General features: G+C 37.0%; 1 protein-coding gene across 1 annotated transcript in view; it reads left to right on the plus strand.

Moving 5' to 3' along the window:
- TLK1 (tousled like kinase 1) overlaps positions 1–20,156 on the plus strand; it is a 155,283-nt gene that overhangs the window by 100,150 nt on the left and 34,977 nt on the right. Inside the window, exons 9-11 of the mRNA XM_060016602.1 lie at positions 2,143–2,253; positions 2,368–2,504; positions 5,716–5,904. Of these exons, the coding sequence (XP_059872585.1) occupies positions 2,143–2,253; positions 2,368–2,504; positions 5,716–5,904 (437 nt within the window). The remainder of the gene's footprint in view (positions 1–2,142; positions 2,254–2,367; positions 2,505–5,715; positions 5,905–20,156) is intronic.

Genomic DNA, 20,156 nt, shown 5'->3' on the forward strand with positions numbered 1-20,156 from the left:
CATTTAGCAGTTGTCTTTGGCTGTTAGTAACAGATAACATAAACAACAGTACTTTAAATGATATACAATATTATTTTTTGAGAGTAGAACAGAAAAGGGGGCTCCAAGTCAGAGCATGAGGGTACAGAGTCTCCTGCCCACTGAGTCACCTGCCCAAAACCGAATCCAGTTGGGGATGGAGGTGGGCCCTTCCATAGCAGGCGCAGGAGGCGCTGGGATAACCCATGGAACACAGTGCCCCTCACTAACACACCCGAGATAGGCTTTCCTTTCCTCTGCATGCTGCTCACCTCTGTGAGGAGAAGGGTGGAGGCGCAGTCTTTCCCTGGCCCCTGGGCTAGTGAGGGAGGCTGGGTGGGGCACTGCAATTGCAGCTGCTACTGCCACACTGACCATTCATCCCAGATGTGACTGAGGAGGGCCTGGAGCCTGTTCATCTGTCCAGGCAGCGATGTGTGGTTGGGCTGTTATCCCCCTGGACAAAGCATAAGGGGCCACGGGCCTTTGAATGGAAGGTAGTAGGTTTTGTGGAAATGCCATTTAACTGGCCGTGCTTTATTTCCGGCCAGGCAGAGCCTTGCTATCAAGCAGAAACAACTGAGCTGCTCAGGCCGTAGGTGTCCGGACAGGTTTCTATAAACAGCAGTACTTTAAATGAGACACAATATTATTTTTTGAGAGAAGAGCAGAAGGGGGCAGCCCAGGTGTGATGGCTTCACAGTGTCATATAGGATCTTGGCTCCTTCAGTTTTTCTGCTCTTTCACTGTTAGTACATGGCCTTCATCTTGAAGATCATATCAAGGTACAAAATATTTATTAGAGGCACAGTTATGATATCTGTGTTCTTAAGCAGAAAACAGGAAGAAATAAAAAATGCAACAATTCTGTGTGCAGCCTTCTTGGGTATTCCACTGAACAACTTCTGCAAGGGAAGCTGGGAAATACAGTCTTTTAGCTAGACATATATCAATCCATAATAAAATGTTGGTTTTCCATTACTACGGAAGAAGGAGAGATTTGGGTGATTATAATGACTCTAGGTTTATATTAAACCTTGATGTGTGGTTGAACAAGTATCATCTCCTTTTTGGTTATTTTTGGCCCTTTGCTGTCTTAGAGAAGTGTTAGAGTCAGTTTTTCAGTTTTCACACACGTAAACAATTTGTTGGGGTTCTGTTTGAATTGCACCTAATGATAAGGGTCTGATGCTAAATTCCATTTATGTTCCTCTGAAAGTATCTTTATTTTACCCTTTTCCTTGGAAAACAATTTTATTAGATACATACTTTTAGATTGGCAGCTGTATTTTCTCCCAGCATTTTTGATGTATTATGTCGCTGTCTTTTGGCTTCCACCATGATTGGCCTAGACCTATGGTTTTCAAAGAATGATCCCCAGACCAGAAGCATCAACATTACTAGGGAACTTATTAGAAATAAACTTTTAGAGCCTACTCTAGAGCTACTAATTCAGAAACTGGGAATGGGTTCCAGTAATCTGTGTTCCAACAAGCTCTCCAGGTTGTTCCCTGGTGACTGACTGTACTAGACTAATCAGACTCATATTCTGAGTTTAGAGAGAAGACCCTTGCCTGAGCGTATGGCTGCCTACAAAGTTAACAAAATTTGTATTCATATGGCCAAGAAAGATGGTGAGAATAGTTAGCTGTTGGATGGGCATCTGCAGTGTCTTCCACTAGTATAATGGAGAAAAAAGTTTTATTAGTTAACAAAAGATGGAAGAGAACTCACATTCATTTTTAAGTGTTAGACGCTTTGTATTACTATATTTCAGTTATTTTTAATTAAATGAGATAGAATGGTGTTGCTCTGTTTTAGAAATAAGAAAACTGAGCTAAGGTTCAGATAACTTGTTTGACTTAGCCCAGATTATATATCCTAGAGTGTGGATTTGAACCCATGGAGTATGGATACAAATTCCATGTACTTTTCCACTACACAGTTAAGCAGCATATACCAGTATTATTCCCATGGTAAGTAGATGTTTTAACAAAATTTTTAGAATCATATTCAAATAATCTTCTTAATCCCTTTATGAAATTTGTTCAAAATGTATAAATATTCTTAAATGTCTCATATACACAAATTGTAGACCTTTTTCATCATCTACTTATGTTGTAGGCTAATTGTGATCTCAGACGGCAGATAGATGAACAACAAAAATTACTTGAAAAATACAAAGAACGATTAAATAAGTGCATATCAATGAGCAAGAAACTACTTATCGAAAAGGTAAGTTTAAAGTTCAATACATTTTCCCTCTCCTTTCACTAGCCCCTTTTACCTTGTATGCTTTTAAAATTTAAATTAATAAAATTGAATGATGATTTTTCCTCCTCTTTTCAGAGTACACAAGAAAAACTGTCAAGCAGAGAGAAGAGTATGCAAGACAGATTACGCCTTGGGCATTTCACGACCGTTAGACATGGTGCTTCATTTACTGAACAATGGACAGATGGTTTTGCATTTCAGAATCTTGTAAAGTTAGTCACTCTTACATTTTAAAAAATTTAGTATTCCTTTGGGTTTTCATTACTTTCAGAGATTATAGATTTGGAATTATGTTCTACATCTACTCCTTACTACTCTTTGAAATCAGAATTTAATACATTTGAAAGGAACATAGAACAGGCATTACAATTTTAGCTTTAGCGTACTTCTTGATTAGTTAGCATTCTTCTGTACAGTATGATGTATTATTCTAAATATGACTTTTCCAGAACATAAACTGACCTAGCTTTTTATAGGTTAGTTGGGAGGGTAATTGTTAAAAGTTTGAACTTCCATTGGAAGATTTATATCTGTATATCTTGGGATTTTTCTGCTTAGTTCTCCCCCCCACCCCCAACCCCCATTCCCCAGTCCTTACTTCAGCACTTGCCTGCTCTCTATTCCTATGGAAAAGACACGAACATTTTCTCTGCAGCCTCAGACATAGTAACTCATAAGTCAGTTGAACTGAGCATGTGGCTTTAGCACTTCTGAGGTCAACTTTAAAATGGAGAAATCGTTGTTGCCATGTTTTCTTGAGTTCAGATGGTTGTAGCTAAGGGTAGGTTGACTGTTTATGTGTTGAGCCGGGATCTATGCTCCTCCTTTTGTTTTTTGGGGGTTTTTTTAGCTGGAAAACTTTTAATAACCTTTAAAGCAAGAGTGGTGCCACCATCTAAATCAGCTTTCCCAGAGTCAGTCCAGTTAAATGGAAAATGGAGGCAAAGCTTTATTTCACATAGTATCACCTAAACACTGCTGTTTCAAACACTGGTTCCCAGAACTTAAGCACAGAATGGTCTTCTCTCTATCTCCAGAATGGTCTCTCTGTCTCAGTTGATTTATCCAGCTTCTGTTCAACACAACTGTGCTGGGTGTGAGGTATACTATAATGAAGGACAGTGTCTTTATGATGGTAGGAAGTTTGGGTTTTAATTCTGTGGATAATAGGGAGCTCTTACAGTGTTATGTGTGGTGTGTGGGGTCAGATTTTAGTTTTAGAAAGGGAGCTGGTGGTGATGTGGGAATAATATTGGAAAGAACATAGATTGTTGACAGTTCAGATGGAGAAGCACCCAAACGAAAGGTGATAAGGCTTGAGCTAAAATATTAACAGTAGAAATGGAGAGTAGGAAATACAGTTGAGATAGAACTTAAAATTTTCGAGTGTTTTTCTGAGCTACTAAACCCAGATCTACAGTTATCCTGGTAATGAATAAAAGAGAAGTTTATATAATATAACCTTAAATATAAACTAATAATATGAATTTAAAATATAAACTCTGCCGGTTGTTAAAATTTCTCCATTGAGCTGTCAAAAAAAGAGTAAAATTGGAGCTTCTGGGTTGGTGAATATGTAGAGATTTGGGGAGGGTATCAGGCTCAGAGAGAGCATGGAAACTCCATGTCTTTTCCCCATACCTTGCCCTATGCATCTCTTCCATCTGGCTATTTCTGAGTTGTATCCTTTTATAATAAAGCAGTAATCTAGTTTTTAAAAAATTACTTGCATTTCTTATTACTAATAATCATTTACTGAGGGCATACTGTATGTTGTTACATATACATATTTTATATCAAGCAGTTGATATTTATCAGTATATATCAAGCTATATATCTGTGATATAACCCAAAGTAGTTGGAGGATGAGAAGAGAAATAAATAAAAATTAGTAATTTATATATATATATATTTTTTTTTTTTTTTTGCGTTACGCGGGCCTCTCACTATTGTGGCCTCTCCCGTTGCGGAGAACAGGCTCTGGACGCGCAGGCTCAGCGGCCATGGCTCACGGGCCCAGCCGCTCCGCGGCATGTGGGATCTTCCCAGACCGGGGCACAAACCCATGTCCCCTGCATTGGCAGGCGGACTCTCAACCACTGCGCCACCAGGGAAGCCCAGTAGTATTATATTGATAATCTCTAAAATTAGGTCATTACTGAATAATCAGGGATTAGATACATATCCATTCCAGTAATTCTTTCCTTTCATTATTTCAGTAGGTTATTGCTGTTTATTTTCATTAATAACATCTTGATTGTACCTGAAACTAGCTTTAAAATTAATTTTTAAATAAATTGAAATTATTTATAACCACTTCAAGGAGAAAACTGGATTAAAGTCTTATTTTAACTTTGCTATTCTTGAGATTTTTCTCCACCGTTTTACTCTTTTACCTAGGTGATTCTTGATTCTTTCCCTCCTACCATGTTCTGCTACTACCTGGCTAGAACCATAGGACAAGGAAATGAATGTAAAACCAATTCTTCATCAGCAGCGTAGAAGTTCTCTAGTTCTGGTTTGAATAGGGGCGGGGGAGCAAGGAATTGAAATATTTGACTTGTTCTAAATCTGAGTATCACCACCATGTAGAGTCTTAAATTTTTTCCTAGTGTGGTGAAGTGACCTAAGAGAGAACATAATTATATTAGAACAAGCTTAAGGTGTTGTATGATGGATGGTTTTTAAAAGCTTCAGTTGGAAGCAGTAATATTTTTACTTATATTAATTGCCCATTTTTCAAAGCCATGTAAATTTTTCTTGCTATTTTCTCTTTAAAGTGTCAAAATTCTTTCTTTCTTCCTAAATTTCTGAGGTCAATTTTTGTTTCATTTCAAAATATCACCTACCCATTCCCAAAATTTGACAGAGATACATTTAGAAAATAACACTATTAAATTCACATTTGTCTTTTGTAAGTTTTTCTTTAAACAGTAAGTAATGAGATACATGTATAAAACCTACTCTTTAACTCTGTTCTTTTTTTTTTTAATAGCTCATTTATTTTATTCAACAAATATTTATTGAATGCCTAGTATGTGCCAGTCACTGTGCTGGGCACTAGGGTATAAAGTAGTTGTGGTCTCTATTCTCATGGAGTGATTTAGTCTAACTAGACAAATTCTGATCAAGTGTCTGTAGGAATATTTGTTAGAAAGGAGGAGGTGGGGAGCTACAAGGTACTATGAAACTATATGTGGCAACACATCTTTTTCTAGTTCAGGGGGTTTAGGGAAGACTTTATTCAGAAATGAATGTTTCAGATGGGATGTGGACAGTGCGAAAGTATTGGTTCACAAGGGTGGGACCATAAGGTTACAAATTTATATTATATGATTTTTCATGTTTAACTAACGTATTTTCATGTTTTAACTGTGAAAAGTAATGGAAGGTTAATTTTCTTTTACGTTTATTTTTATGCAGGCAACAAGAATGGGTGAATCAGCAAAGGGAAGATATTGAAAGGCAAAGGAAACTTCTAGCCAAACGCAAACCTCCCGCAGCTAATAATTCTCAGGCACCCTCTACCAATTCTGAACCAAAACAAAGGAAAAACAAAGCAGTCAATGGAGCAGAAAATGATCCCTTTGTTAGACCAAATTTACCGCAACTGTAAGCCTGCATTTTTTATTTTCCTTTTTTTAAATTGTTGCCAGTGAGCATGAATGTTAGTAATGGATGTTATTTTTAAGTAAGTAGTAAATATCATTATGGCCAGGAAGGCAGGCAGTATTGAAAAAATTTACTTCTAAAATAATAATAAGCCCCCAATCTGAATTCTACCTAAGTGGAGATTTACTAATCCTCTTTTAAAATGAAGACTTAGGTAGCTAAGAAGAGGCTGGAATCCACTTTTTCTTCCATGTCTGAATGATAGAGTCAGTTATCAGTATTGATTATTCCAATTCAACATTCCTATTAGTGTTCCTTTTTCTGAGAGAATGTTAAGTAATCTCAACCTATGAAAGCAGCTCATTCAGAGGTTATAGGTATTGTTTTTCCCTTCTCTTTGTTTTCTAGGTTTTCTGCTCTAATGATGAATTACTTTTTATAATTCAAAAGTCAAAGACATTTAAAAAAATTATGTGTTTATCATAGGAAATTCAGAAAATATGAAAGAACATAATGAAACAGTACAGACCTTGATCCCGTCCCACAGAAAACAGCATTGTTAGAATTTCAGTGTATAGATTCAACCTAATTTATATAATTTTTCTGTTCTATAAGACCTCATATAAGTTTATGTGAGTAGAAGACACATACACACACCCTCCGTTTTATATTTAATATGTTTCTCCTTTGTTGAGAAATAATGTTTCATCTATGCTTTGAAGCCCATCCCCTGCTACATCAGGGACCTCTTCTATTGATACCTCCTTTATTTTACATCTTCAGCCTTTTGCTCTCTACTGGTTCCTTCCTTTCAGAAAACAAAACAAAACAAAAAAATTCTCCCTCAGTTTAAATCCCTCCAGTCTCCATATTCTGTCATCTTTATAACTAGGTTTCCTTGAAAGACTTGCCTGTGCTTGCAGTCTCTTCTGCCTCACTTTCCGAATTGCTCCTTTCTTAACTGAAATTGTTCTTTTAAAGATTATTTCCTTGATGCTAAATACCATAGACATTTGAGTCTTTAACTTGGCAGCATTGGATACTGTTGACTTTTTCCCAAAAGGCTCTTTCTTGCCTTAGTTTTTGAAATAACCTGTTCTCCTAACTTTCATTTTTACTCATCTGGCTACATCTTCTCAGTCTCTTCTTCGGACATCATTTACCTTACCAATTTGTAAAATGTAGGATTTTAAGAATCTGTCCTAGGCCATCTTACTTCTTACTCTATGTATTCTCCTTGAGTATTAGCTACTCCTAGGGTTTCAGTTAGCATGTATATCCTGCTGACATCCAAACTTCTGTCTCCAGCCCACTTTTCTCTCTTGAGTATCATCAAATGTTTGTATCTCAATCTTGAATGTCATATCCTTGCTTAGTTGATATTGGTACTTAAATGCCTCACGAGAGCCTTTAATGCAGCCTGTTCAAAACTGTATTTACTAAACACACAAAATAAAAACTGTGTTTATCTTTATCGTTCCCATTTCAGTCCCCCCGACACCCCCTTTTTCTCTCTCTCTCCACACAGACACCACACACACACACACACACACACACACACACACACGCACGCACACACGCACACCCCTTGCCACCTCCCGTGTTTTTTCAATTAGTACATGGTACCACCATCCTCGCAGTTCCACGTGCCAGAATTCTGGTTGTCACTCATAGCTTTTTGATCGAGATTCCATTTATTTTTCTTAATCCATTTTCATTTTATTTTCCATTAATAAACAGGTGATGATAATCTTATATTTTGAAGTCTAAAACGTACTTCCTTAAGCCTTTCCTAATTTTTGGAGGGGTTGTTGTAAGTTGGAATTAAATCCTTTGGCTCTTGATATTAAAAAATGACAACAAACGATTTACTTTTCATAAATTGGTAAATTTGTTGCTTTAAAAAGTGTAGATGGGTAGATGAGCAATTATACAGGAGAAAGTGTGTGTTAGCTTAACTCCACTCCTGTAGACACCCAATCTTCTAGAGCTCAAATGCGTCCCCTGCGGCCTCTTACTTGGGTTCTCTCTCCCCACCCCTACCCACCCCATCACCTTTCAGCTTTGGTCTAGGCCTTGAATCCATTTTCAACTTGTAGTCAGAATCTCTTTTTCCAAAATAAAAATATGGTCCTTTCTTTTTCTTCCTTGTAAACCTAACATAGCTCTCCATTGCTTGAGTGATATCATCCAGAAAGCACTTCTGACTTGGCAGCTTCTGACCTCTCTAGCCTCATCTTTTGGCATTGACCAGTGCCTCCCACTCACCACTTAGTTTGTTTGTTTTGGGGTTTTTTACAACAGGTTTTTATTAGCTATCTATTTTAGACATATTAGTGTATATATGTACACCACCAAGTTTTAAACTCGAACCCATTGTCTTAATTTCTGCTCATCTTTAAAATCCCATACTAGATATTTCCTCCTCTTGAGAGCTTTTCCTTGATCCTTGAAGGATAGGAGTTAATTAGCACTTTGAGGTATTGCCATAGTACCCTCTGTGTATTCAGTCACAGCATCATCATTCACTCAGTTAATGACACTAGAAACATCTTAGATGTTTGCCTTTCCCTTGTTCTCTGTGTCTATTTCCATAACATTTTTGTATCTGTCAGTCTTCATTACCACTATCTTACTATAGGACCGCATCTCTCTTTTTTTTTTTTAAAACTTAAATTACTGTTTGTTACATATCTCATCGTGTCATTTTCATGTTTAACCTCCTTCACTGGCCTTCAAGATAAAATTCACTCTCATGAAAACCCTTTATAGGCCTTCTTTTTTCTCTCATTCTCCAATGTCTGCCCTGTGCATCCTGTATTAAACTCAGGTCTCTATCTAAATGGACTATGCTTTCTTGTTTCTGTGCTTTTGTACATCTTGTTCCTTGCCTTTCTTTACCTGTCTCACTTTCCTAAATATCATTAAAGTCTTGCCTCCAGTGCCAATTCCCACAGGAAATCCTCTGTGACCTTTTTTCTTCCCAGTTTCTTTCCCATTTCCCCTCAAGGTAGGTGCCTCTTGTACATGCCTGTCAATATTGTAACATTTATCTCACTATTTTATTTCTATACTCCCAATATCTAATCCAGTTCCTGGCATATGGAAAGTGGTCAGTAAATACTAAATTAGAGTACATAAGCATTTGATTGAATTTCATTTTCTCCTTATCAGAAGGCCATTTTGTCTAGTTTGCCACAGGTATTTTGCTTCCGACTTGTCTTCTAGGGTGCTAACAGCCCTAACTATAGTTTATTAGTCGTAGACTTGTCTCATTGCCATCCCATTTTATTGCATATGTTGACTTCGAACTTACACTGCTGTCTGTTCCTGGAGTGGCAAATGAAGTAATAACTACATGGCAGTTAGATTGCATCCTTATACAAATACAGATTTAAATAGGGAAAAAAGCCACAGAAGCACTTTGATTCATATATATTAATTTGATTTTAGCAGCCATACTTTGCAACTGTCTTCTGAAAAATTCTTTTGAATCTCTGTGCAGAACATCTAGCATAGTTATTAGAATAGAGATCATGAATTTTTCATTATTTTTCTATCAAGAAATTAATATAGAAAATAAAGTCACTACTGTGTAGTGGTTAGCATTTTAAGCTCTGTAGTCAGACAGATATGGAATCCAGCCCTGACTCTTCCAGGTTGTTTTTTTGGTAAGCTGTTTTACTTCTTAGAGCCTCCATTTCCTTGTGAAAGTACCTACATCATAATGTTGAAAGGATGATATGAGGTGATGCTTATAAAGTACTTGCATGGTTCCTGGCTCTTAACTAATTTTTAACTACCAGCAAGATTCAGTCAAGTTTTTTAGGTAGTAATTTCTCATTTTAGTCACAAAGACTTACTATTCAGAGTAAATAGTTTGCACAGCTAGTATTAGCTGTGGATAATGTCTAAATGATCCTTGCTTGAATTGTATATTATGAATACATGTTAATCAAGATTTTGACTTCATGTTAAATATGTTTTGTTTTGATTTTATCTGTATATTCTGTGTTTCACGGAGGATGATTGCAAAGTAAACAATATTTTACCTTATATTTTATATGAGTGAAGTTTTAGAGGTCACTTTTTTCTCATTTAAAGCTTAAATTTTAACTCAAGATTATATTTTATATAGCATGAAGTTTTTATTTGATTGATTGCTTGTTTCTGGTAATTAACATAACTGACTTTTTTAAAGTAATAAGATGTATTTTTAGAGCAGTTTTAGTTTACAACGAAATTGAGCAGAAAGTATGGTTTCCATATACCTGCTGTCCCCACACGTGCACAACCTCTCCCGCGATCAACATATCCTGCACCAGAGTGGTACATGTGTTACCATTGATGACCCTACATTGACACAGCATTGACACCCAAACTGTAGTGTACATTGGGATTCACTTTTAGTGTTGTATATTCTCTGAGTTTTTACAAATGTGTAATTGATGTTTTAAAAATCCTGTCTGGGGCTTCCCTGGTGGCGCAGTGGTTGAGAGTCCGCCTGCTGATGCAGGGGACACGGGTTCGTGCCCCGGTCCGGGAAGATCCCACGTGCCGTGGAGCGGCTGGGCCCGTGAGCCATGGCCGCTGAGCCTGTGCGTCCGGAGCCTGTGCTCTGCAACGGGAGAGGCCACAACAGTGAGAGGCCAGCATACCGCAAAAAAAAAAAAAAAAAATCCTGTCTGAAAAAGTCTTTCATTGGTGAATTTAATCCATTTTAATTTCATGTATTTACTTATTTATTAGGGCTTAAATCTCATCTTTCTTCTCATGCTTTCTATTTATCCTGCCTATCTCTGTCCTTTTTTCCTTTTTTCTTACCTTTTCTTGGATTGCTTAGTTTTTGTTTATTTGATTCTTTTTCTGTATTAGAAGTATGTTGTGTTTATATACATACATATATATACACACACACCCCTACCTAAAGACATTGTCTTGTATAGTCAGTGTTCATCTAAACTTTACCTATGTATTTATCACTGTTTTGTTCTTCATTTATCCTACATCTCTGATTTTACCTCAAGTAAGATGTTTTTGCCTAAGAATACCCTTTAGAAATTTCCTTTTAGTGTGGGTCTCTTGGTAGTGATGTCTTTCAGTTTTTGTTGGTCTGAAAATAACTATTTTGCCTTCATTCTTGAAATATTTTTACTGGTTTTATTTATTTTTAAAAATTCATTTATTTTGGCTGCACCGGGTCTTAGTTGGGGCATGCGGGATCTTTAGTTGCAGCATGGGGACTCTTAGTTGCGACATGCAGACTCTTAATCGTGGCATGCAGACTCTCAACTGTGGCATGCAAACTCTGTAGTTGCGGCATGCATGCAGGATCTAGTTCCCTGACCAGGGATTGAACCCGGGGCCCCTACATTGGGAGTGCAGCATCTTACTAACTGGACCACCAGGGAAGTACCTTTACTGGTTTTAGAATTTTAGGTTGGTAGTTATTTGAAGATATTATTTTACTGTCTTCTGACTTAAATTATTACTATTGACAAGTCAGCTGACTCTGTAGAAAGACAGTCTTGAATGGAGCAAAAGCAGTGTTTAGAGATTAGATAACTGAGCATATTTTAAAACAGGTGAGCAAGATCAGTCTATAGATTCATGAAGGCCAGAGAATTCCAAGTAGGATGAATATAAAGAAATACCCAGACACATGTTAATGAAATTTCAGAAAATCAAGGCAAAGAGAAATTCTCAAAAGCAGCCAAAGGGGGAAAAAATATATTAGAAATAAAAGTTAAGAAAGAAAACATTCTAGGCAAATATCAACTGAAAGAAAGCTGTATTATATCAGACACAGTAAGTAAAATTTAAAGCAAAAAAAATTACAGGAAATAAGGTGATTGTTTCATAACTATAAAAGTTTAAAATCACTAGGAACATACAATAATTCTAAATTTGTGTGCATAGTAACATACCCTCAAGACAGATAAAAAATTGACAGTACTTTTAGGAGATATGGACAGATCCACAGATTATAATGGGAGATTTCAACACACACATAGAGAACAAGTAGATAAAAATAAAACAATATAAAACAGAACATATAGTGTGGGTATAGAAAAATTTAGTGGGATTGACAGACTTGACCTAATGAATATGTAATCTCCTAACATTTGCAAACTGTATCTTCTTTTTAAATGTGGACTTTTATAAAAATTGACCATGTTGGGTCATAAAGCAGGCCTCAGCAAATTTCAAAGGATTGAAAGAGTTTATGTAAGACTGACATTATTTCTTCCTTAAATGTTTGGTAGAACTCATGGGTGAAACTTAAAGGATTGGAATCATATGGAATATGTTCTCTGACCACGGTGGAATTAAACTAGAAATCAAAAACAAAAAAGATAGTGCAAAAGTCTCAGTGGAAATGAGAAGATATTTTTAGATGAATGATAGTGAAAGTGCTACACAGCAAAAATTTGTGAGATAAATCTGAAACAATATCTAGAGGGAAATTTATAGCCTTATATACGTATATAGGAAAAGAAGAAAGACTAAGACTTTATAAACTGAACATCTATTTCAGTAAGTCAGAAGATGAGCAGAATTAAAGAAGGAGGAGAAGAAAGAAAAGAGCAGAAATTTTGATACAGGAAACAAACATACAATATAGAGAATCAACCAATCCAAAAAAGGTTTGTGGGGTTTTTTTGTGGGTGAGGGGGACTAATAAAATTGGAAACAAGAAAGAGAGAAAAGACAACCATTATCAGGAATGAAAAAAGGAATGTTGCTACAGAGCCTACAGGTATTTTAAAGGAAAACAAAATATTGTAAATGACTTAAATTTAAAATTTTTGTGAAATGGATAAATTTCTAGAAAGATACAACTTAACAAAATTGACATTAGAAGAAACAAATAGTTCTGTAACTGTTAAAGAAATCTAACCTGTAATTAAAATCTTTGATCATAGAAAACTCCAGGTACAGAGGACTTCATCTATGAATTCTACCAACCATTTAAGGAAGAAATAGTGCTAATCTTTTAAAAACTTTTGAAGAGCAGCTAAGGCAGAAACACTTCCAACTTATTTTATGTAGGCCAGCACAGTCTTCTCAAAATTCAAGAAAGACTGTACAAGGAAGGAAAGTTATAGTCTAATATCGCTTATAAAAGTAAAGGCAGGACTTCCCTGGTGGCGCAGTGGTTAAGAATCCACCTGCCAGTGCAGGGGACACGGATTCGATCCCTGGTCCGGGAAGATCCCACATGCTGTGGAGCAACTAAGCTCGTGCACCACAACTACTGAGCCTCTGCTCTAGAGGCTACGAGCCACAACTACTGAGCCCGCGAGCCACAACTGCTGAAGCCCATGTGCCTAGAGCCTGTGCTCTGCAACAAGAGAAGCCACTGCAGTGAGGAGCCCGTGCACCACAACGGAGAGTAGCCCCTGCTCGTTGCAACTGGAGAAAGCCCGCGCACAGCAGCGAAGACCCAATGCAGCCAAAAATAAATAAATTTTAAAATAAGTAAATTTTTTTAAAAAGTAAATGCAAAAATATTAAATAAAATATTAGCAACCCAACAGATAATATATAAAAATGATAATTTATCAAGACCAAGTTTGATTTGTTTCAGGTATGCTAGGTTGGTTTAATATAAGGAAAATCAATGTAATTTTCTACATAAAGAAAAAGATTATATGATCATCTTAATAGATGCCAAAATATATAAAATTCAGCATTGATCTGTCTTTAAACTCTTAGCAAACACTAGAAGATAAGTTCTTTAATCTACAGTATACATTGGCTTTTCTTTTTGCTTGCACGTCTACATGCTGTGCTTCTGGGTCACCATGCCCCTGTGTGCCCTCTTTCTTCCTCCTGGCTTCTTTCTGCTGCTCCTGTTTAACCAGGCTCAGATGTTACCTCTTCTGTGCCTTCTCCCAGCTTCCTTCAGATAAAAATTTTTTTTCTTTACACTGTGTACTCATAGCTGTATTATCCACGATAGTCACCTTATTTTAAGGTCAGCTAATTAGCAATATTAATCCCATTTAATCCTTGGCCTTTAAACATATTCACAAGTCCCGAGGATTAGGATGTGGCATTTTTGGAAAGTCATTATTCTACCTATACAATCTGCCCTCTGACCCAAGATGCACATCTTTCCCACATGCAAAATCCATTTGTCCTATCTGCAAAGTCTCAACCTCATTACAGCCTTCATTCCACATCTAAAAATCTTATCTAAATCTCATTAATTTAAACATTCTAAATCTCATTATCTAAATCAGTTATGAGTGAGACTGTGTATAATCCACGCTGAGAGCAATTCCTCTTAATCTGTGAACCTCAAGAAACAAGTTAACTCTTCCCAAAATACAGTGATGGAGACAGGCATAGGTTAAGAGTTAGAGACATTTTCCGTTCAAACAGAAAAATATTAAAGGTGTCACTGATCCCAAGCAGTTTCGAAATCCATCCCGACAAACTCTGGTTTCAAGTTCTGGTAATAATTTTTCTGTAGCATGTGGCTCTGCAAGTTTCTGTCCTCTGAGTGTTTTTCATGAAGATTTCTTTTTCATGAAGGTTAACATGCATTTGTTGCTGAGTAGCTTTTTCAACCAGTTTCTTGTTTGTAGAGTTTTGAGTGTTTGGCAGCCTTTCATTTTGTACTCTCTGTCCCGTAAAATCCAAGCTGGTAGTGTTTCTGCTGTTACAAAGTTCCCAAGAATCTTGTGGATCTTTCATGTATGACACAAGGATTCACTCCATTAGACAAGAGGATCCTCTATGATTCTTTTCTAGATAATTTCATCGCTATTTTTGGCTTCTGCAGAGAAGGCTAAGAGGATCTATGAGTCACCCACTTCATCTTTTTAAAGACTGTTTATGTGATGAATACTCTGACTTCTCTGGAGTATTAGCAAAAGGTTGTCCAGACATCCTTCTTTTTAAGAGCAGCTTTGACCATGAATCTCAATTTTGGTGTATTTTGTACTCTGAATAAGATGAGAATTTCTTAAAACATTAAATCCTGGGGGGTTTTTTGGTTGAACATTTCTTCCCTTTGATTTACCTCTCTCTTCTTACATTTTAATATAAACAGTGAGAAGAAACCAGTCCACACCTTCAACACTCTATTTGGAAATTTCCTAAGTTCATTTCTTACATGTTTGGCTTTCTGCATAACTATAGGATACAGTTTTGCTAAGCTTTCTTTCATAATAACAAGGATTCCTCCAGTTTTCAGAACATGTTTCTCATTTCCTTCTGAGTTCTCACCAGTGGAACCTCTACTATCTACTGATGGTCCATTCATGACAATTTAGGTGTTCTCTAAGGCTGTTTGCGTTTTCCGTACTATGCTCCTCGTGGAATTCCTTGCATCCTCACTTGGCAGAGTTGTTAACATTCGTATTTCTGCTAGTAGTCCGTTCAGGGCAGTCTAAGGTTATTTTTAAATCATGCCCCTCAAAATTCTCCTAGCCTCTTGCCCACTGCCCAATTCCAAAGCCACTTCCATATTTTTAGGTGTTTATTATCGGAACATCCCATTTCCAGGTACCAAGATCTGTAGTAGTTTCCTACTGCTGCTGTAACAAATTACCACAAATTCAGTGAGTTCAAACAACACTAATTTATTATCTTACAGTTTTGGAGATCACAAATCCAAAATGGGTCTCCCTGGGCTAAAGTCAGGGTGTTGTCAGGGCTGTGTTACTCTAGAAGAGAATGCATCTTCTTGCTGTTTCCAGCTTCTAGAGGCCCTGCCCATATTGCTTGGTTCGTGATCCCCTTCCATCTGCAAGCCAGCAGTAGCAAGTCAAGTCTTTCTCATGTTATGTCACTGTGATTCTGAGATGTCTGCCCTTCTCTCTGCACTTAAGGCCTCTTGTAATTACATCCCCAAAGGGTAATCCGGAATAAATCCCTATTTCATTTATTTATATAAAGATTTTTTTGATGTGGATCATTTTTAAAGTCTTTATTGAATTTGTTACAATGTTGCTTCTGTTTTATGTTTTGGCTTTTTGGCCACGAGGCATGTGGGATCTTAGCTCCCCGACCAGGGATTGAACCCGCACCCCCTGCATTGGAAGGTGAAGTCTTAACCACTGGACCACCAGGGAAGTCCCTAAATCCCTATTTTAAAGTCAGCTAATTAGCAACTTTAATTCCATCTGCTACTTTAATTCTCCTTTGTTGTGTAACTTAGCGTACTCACATGTCCAAGGATTAGGATGTGGACATCTTTATGGGGCCAGTACTTTACACACCACACTGGCACTTGGTGTAAGTCGTTAGTTCTCAATTCAGGTTTAATTCTATTGTGAACATTGGGCTCTTCAGAAGCAGACTAGTTTCATCCTTCCCACACACCCCCGTTTCTTTTCCCCAGTGATACTTAAAAAAAAAAAAAAAATTTGAGGTGAAATTTGCATAACATACAAGTAGCCACTTAAAAGCATATACAGGGACTTCCCTGGTGGCGCAGTGGATAAGAATCCGCCTGCCAGTACAGGGGACCCGGGTCCAAGCCCTAGTCTGGGAAGATCCCGCATGCCACAGAGCAGCTAAGCCCGTGCGCCACAAATATTGAGCCTGCACTCTAGAGCCTGCATGCCACAACTACTGAGCCCACGTGCCACAACTACTGAAGTCCACGTGCCCTAGAGCCTGTGCTCTGCAACAAGAGAAGCCGCCGCATTGAGAAGCCCGCGCACTGCAATGAAGAGTAACCCTGCTTGCCGAAACTAGAGAAAGCCCGCACACAGCAACGAAGACCCAACACTGCCATAAATAAATAAATAGATTTATTTATTTAAAAAAAAAAAAGCACATACAGTTCAGTGGCATTTAGTGCGTTCACAATGTTATGCAACCACAACCTCCCTTTAGTTTCAAAACACTTTATTCACCCAGAACACGTAATGCGCATTAATCAGTCACTCCCCATGCCTCCCTCCCTACATCCTCCTGGTAACAAATAATCTGCTTTCTCTATGTTTGTTTTCTCTATGTCTGTTTGCCTCTTCTGGATACTTCATTAAAAAGAATCATACAGTATGTGTCTATCCTTATGGCAGTACCACACTCTTTTGATGAATATAACTTTTTTTTTTTTTTCCGGCATGCGGGCTGCTCCGGACGCGCAGGCTCAGCGGCCATGGCTCACGGGCCTAGCCATTCCACGGCATGTGTAATCTTCCCAGACCAGGGCACGAACCCCTGTCCCCTGCATCGGCAGGCGGACTCTCAACCATTGTGCCACCAGGGAAGCCATGATGAATATAACTTTGTTTTAATTTTTGAAATAGGAAGTGTAAGTCCTCTAACTTTTTCTTTTTCAATATTGTTTTGTCTGTTTGAGGACCCTTGCATTTCCATATGAATTTAAGAATCAGCTTTCCCATTTTAGTAAAATGGGTGATGTGTATTTTGATCAGGATTACTGTGGATCACTTTGGGGAGGATTGCCCTCTTAACAATAGTAGGTCTTCTAATTCATGAACACAGAAGTCCTTTCATTTAATTAGTATGCTTTCATTTCTTTAGCAATATTTTGTAGTTTTTAGTGTGCAGGTCACTTCCTGAGTTAAATTTATTCCTACGTATTTTATTCTTTTGGATTCTATCATAAATTGAATTGTATTCTTAATATCTTTTTTAGATTGTTCAATTGCTGGTGTATACAAACACATCTGATTTTTTTTTATAATTTTATTTATTTATTTATTGGGCTGAGTTGGGTCTTCATTGCTGCGCGCGGGCTTTCTCTAGTTGCGGTGAGCAGAGGGTACTCTCTGTTTCAGTGCACAGGCTTCTCATTGTGGTGGCTTCTTTTGTTGCGGAGTATGGGCTCTAGGCATGCGGGCTTCAGTAGTTGTGGCACGCGGGCTCAGTAGTTGTGGCTTGGGGGCTCTAGAGCACAGGCTCAGTAGTTGTGGCGAACAGGCTTAGTTGCTCTGCGGCATGTGGGATCTTCCCAGACCAGAGATCAAACCTGTGTCCCCTGCATTGGCAGGTGGATTCTTAACCACTGCAACACCAGGGAAGTCCCTAGGTTATTTTTAGATATCCATGATCGCAAAATGGTAAGAGTCACTGCCCAAGAAAGTCAATAGTATTTAATATTTAATATTTAATTTAATAGTATTTAGACAGTATTTAAATAGACAATATTTAATACTGTCTATGAAATCTGCTTATTGATGCTTTAAAACCAAGCAGAGAGAAATTAATATATATATACATTTTTTTTTTTGCTGTTTATTTGAAGTTTTATAGTAGTAATAATCAAAATGCAGTAAGGAAATAGCAAAGTTCTGCTGCTGCTGCTGCTGAAAGTTACCGTTAACCTTTAGTGAGAATTGTATGTTTCATATTAGGATTAGACCTATAAAATAATGCTCTGAGGTCAAAGCTTTTGAACTCAATGAAGTATTTGTGTGCATTTGCTTTAGCTATAGGGATGTGGACTATTTATATTTGAACCACAGTACAAACATATTAACAACTGGAACTAGTAAATAGCAAATATGCATTACATTATATACTACAAGATTAACCAAACAGTATTCAACAAACTAAGTTATCATGGAGTTAATTGACATTGATTTATTATTAACTCAGAAGAAAAGTAGCTATTGAAAACTACTACCAACTCAAGACAACAAAATATCTTCCCTCCAAATTGCAGAAATTCCCAGCCATCTGTGTGTGTATTAGCTGTACAGTTTTGCATGATAGCCAAACTTCTTAGTAGAATACCGTATCAAAAATTATAGGAAACTAAATTAGTCATATGAATTTTAATTTATGAATACTAAATTTAGCTATACTTTAACTCAGTAAAAACCAAAGTATAGAATTGTATTTTATTCCTGTATAGAAATAAACAGAATATTTACATATTTTTAAAAAATTAGTTCTGAGCCCATCCTATGTTCAACCAGTGGGCCTAAAACCATATTTTAAGAATAGGAAGTTATGATATTCTTATACAGGTGATTTCCATTGGTGGCATATATACCAATCCAGAAGCTATTTGCCAAAATTCCTATGGCTTTACTTTACTGGGCTAGTTGAGATATTATCAATTTTAGTTTCCAAACCTCATTTTTAAAAAATATCACCTTACCCCCTTCTTCTTTCATTCCATCTGCATGAATGTTTCACATTCACAATGCAACATTTAGTTCTCTGAATTTAAGCAGCCGCTGCAACTATACAGCTATATTCAGTATAATAAAATACAGTGATTGTATTAACCTAAGACTGGGTAGAGAGATTTAATTTTAAATGTTTACTTCTTCACTCTTAAGATATTTCTAATGGAATGCTAACTGAATTTCTTGGAGGTTTTTTATTGTTTCATTTGAATACCCTTTCTTGAGAATTAGTGAATTTAATTAGCATCTAGCTAAAGGGAAATAGCGTTTATACTGAATGTTGCTGAGGGACCTGCACCAAGCGTAAATAAGTCATACTTAGGTTAGGAGCTTAACCAAATACACCCAGAACACATAAGTAAACAAACAAGGGCTTGAATGTGATAGATAAAAGCAATTTTTTCAATATTGGTGTATGAAATGGAAGTTGTTTTGTTGTTGAGTGGTTTTTTTCCTCTTCCTTTCACTTTAATGATACAGAATCATTTTTTCTTAGGAAATGTTATAATATGTATATGTCTTGTTATGGTTCTACATACATTAAACTACAGTTGAACCCTGAACAACATGAGGGTTGGGGCTCCACCCCTCCCACAGTTGAAAATTGAGCGCATAACTTTACAGCTGGCCTCTGTGTCTGCAGTTCCGCATCCACAGATTCAGCCAGCTACAGATCATGTAGTACTGTAATATGTATTTATTTTTAAAAATCTTAGTATAAGTGGACCTGCATGGTTCAAACCCTTGTTCAAGGGTTAGCTGCAATTATTTTTCAAATTTATATAGGAATATTTGAAATAAATAATAAAACAACCATAAAGTACTTTCAAGTCTTATGCCTGTTTATATTTATTAATAATTTGATGGTTTGACTATAGTTTTAGCATCCCTATATCTCAGTTATTCACTAGCACATGGAAGCAGAGAAGGGAAAAATGTCTTAGTTTCTTTCTTTCTTTTTTTAAACCAGCACCCAAATTGGACTGATTCCCTTTGTAGTGATTTCCCAGTACTCTTAAAGTGAAATGAAATTCTTTGCTTGGCCTAAAAGTCCATACAGAAGCTGCCCCCCTGCTTTACGTCTTTTGCTGACAGCATCTTTGACTATGTTCTGATACTTGC

This window comes from Delphinus delphis, chromosome 7, assembly GCF_949987515.2.
Source record: "Delphinus delphis chromosome 7, mDelDel1.2, whole genome shotgun sequence".
Taxonomy (NCBI): domain Eukaryota; kingdom Metazoa; phylum Chordata; class Mammalia; order Artiodactyla; family Delphinidae; genus Delphinus; species Delphinus delphis.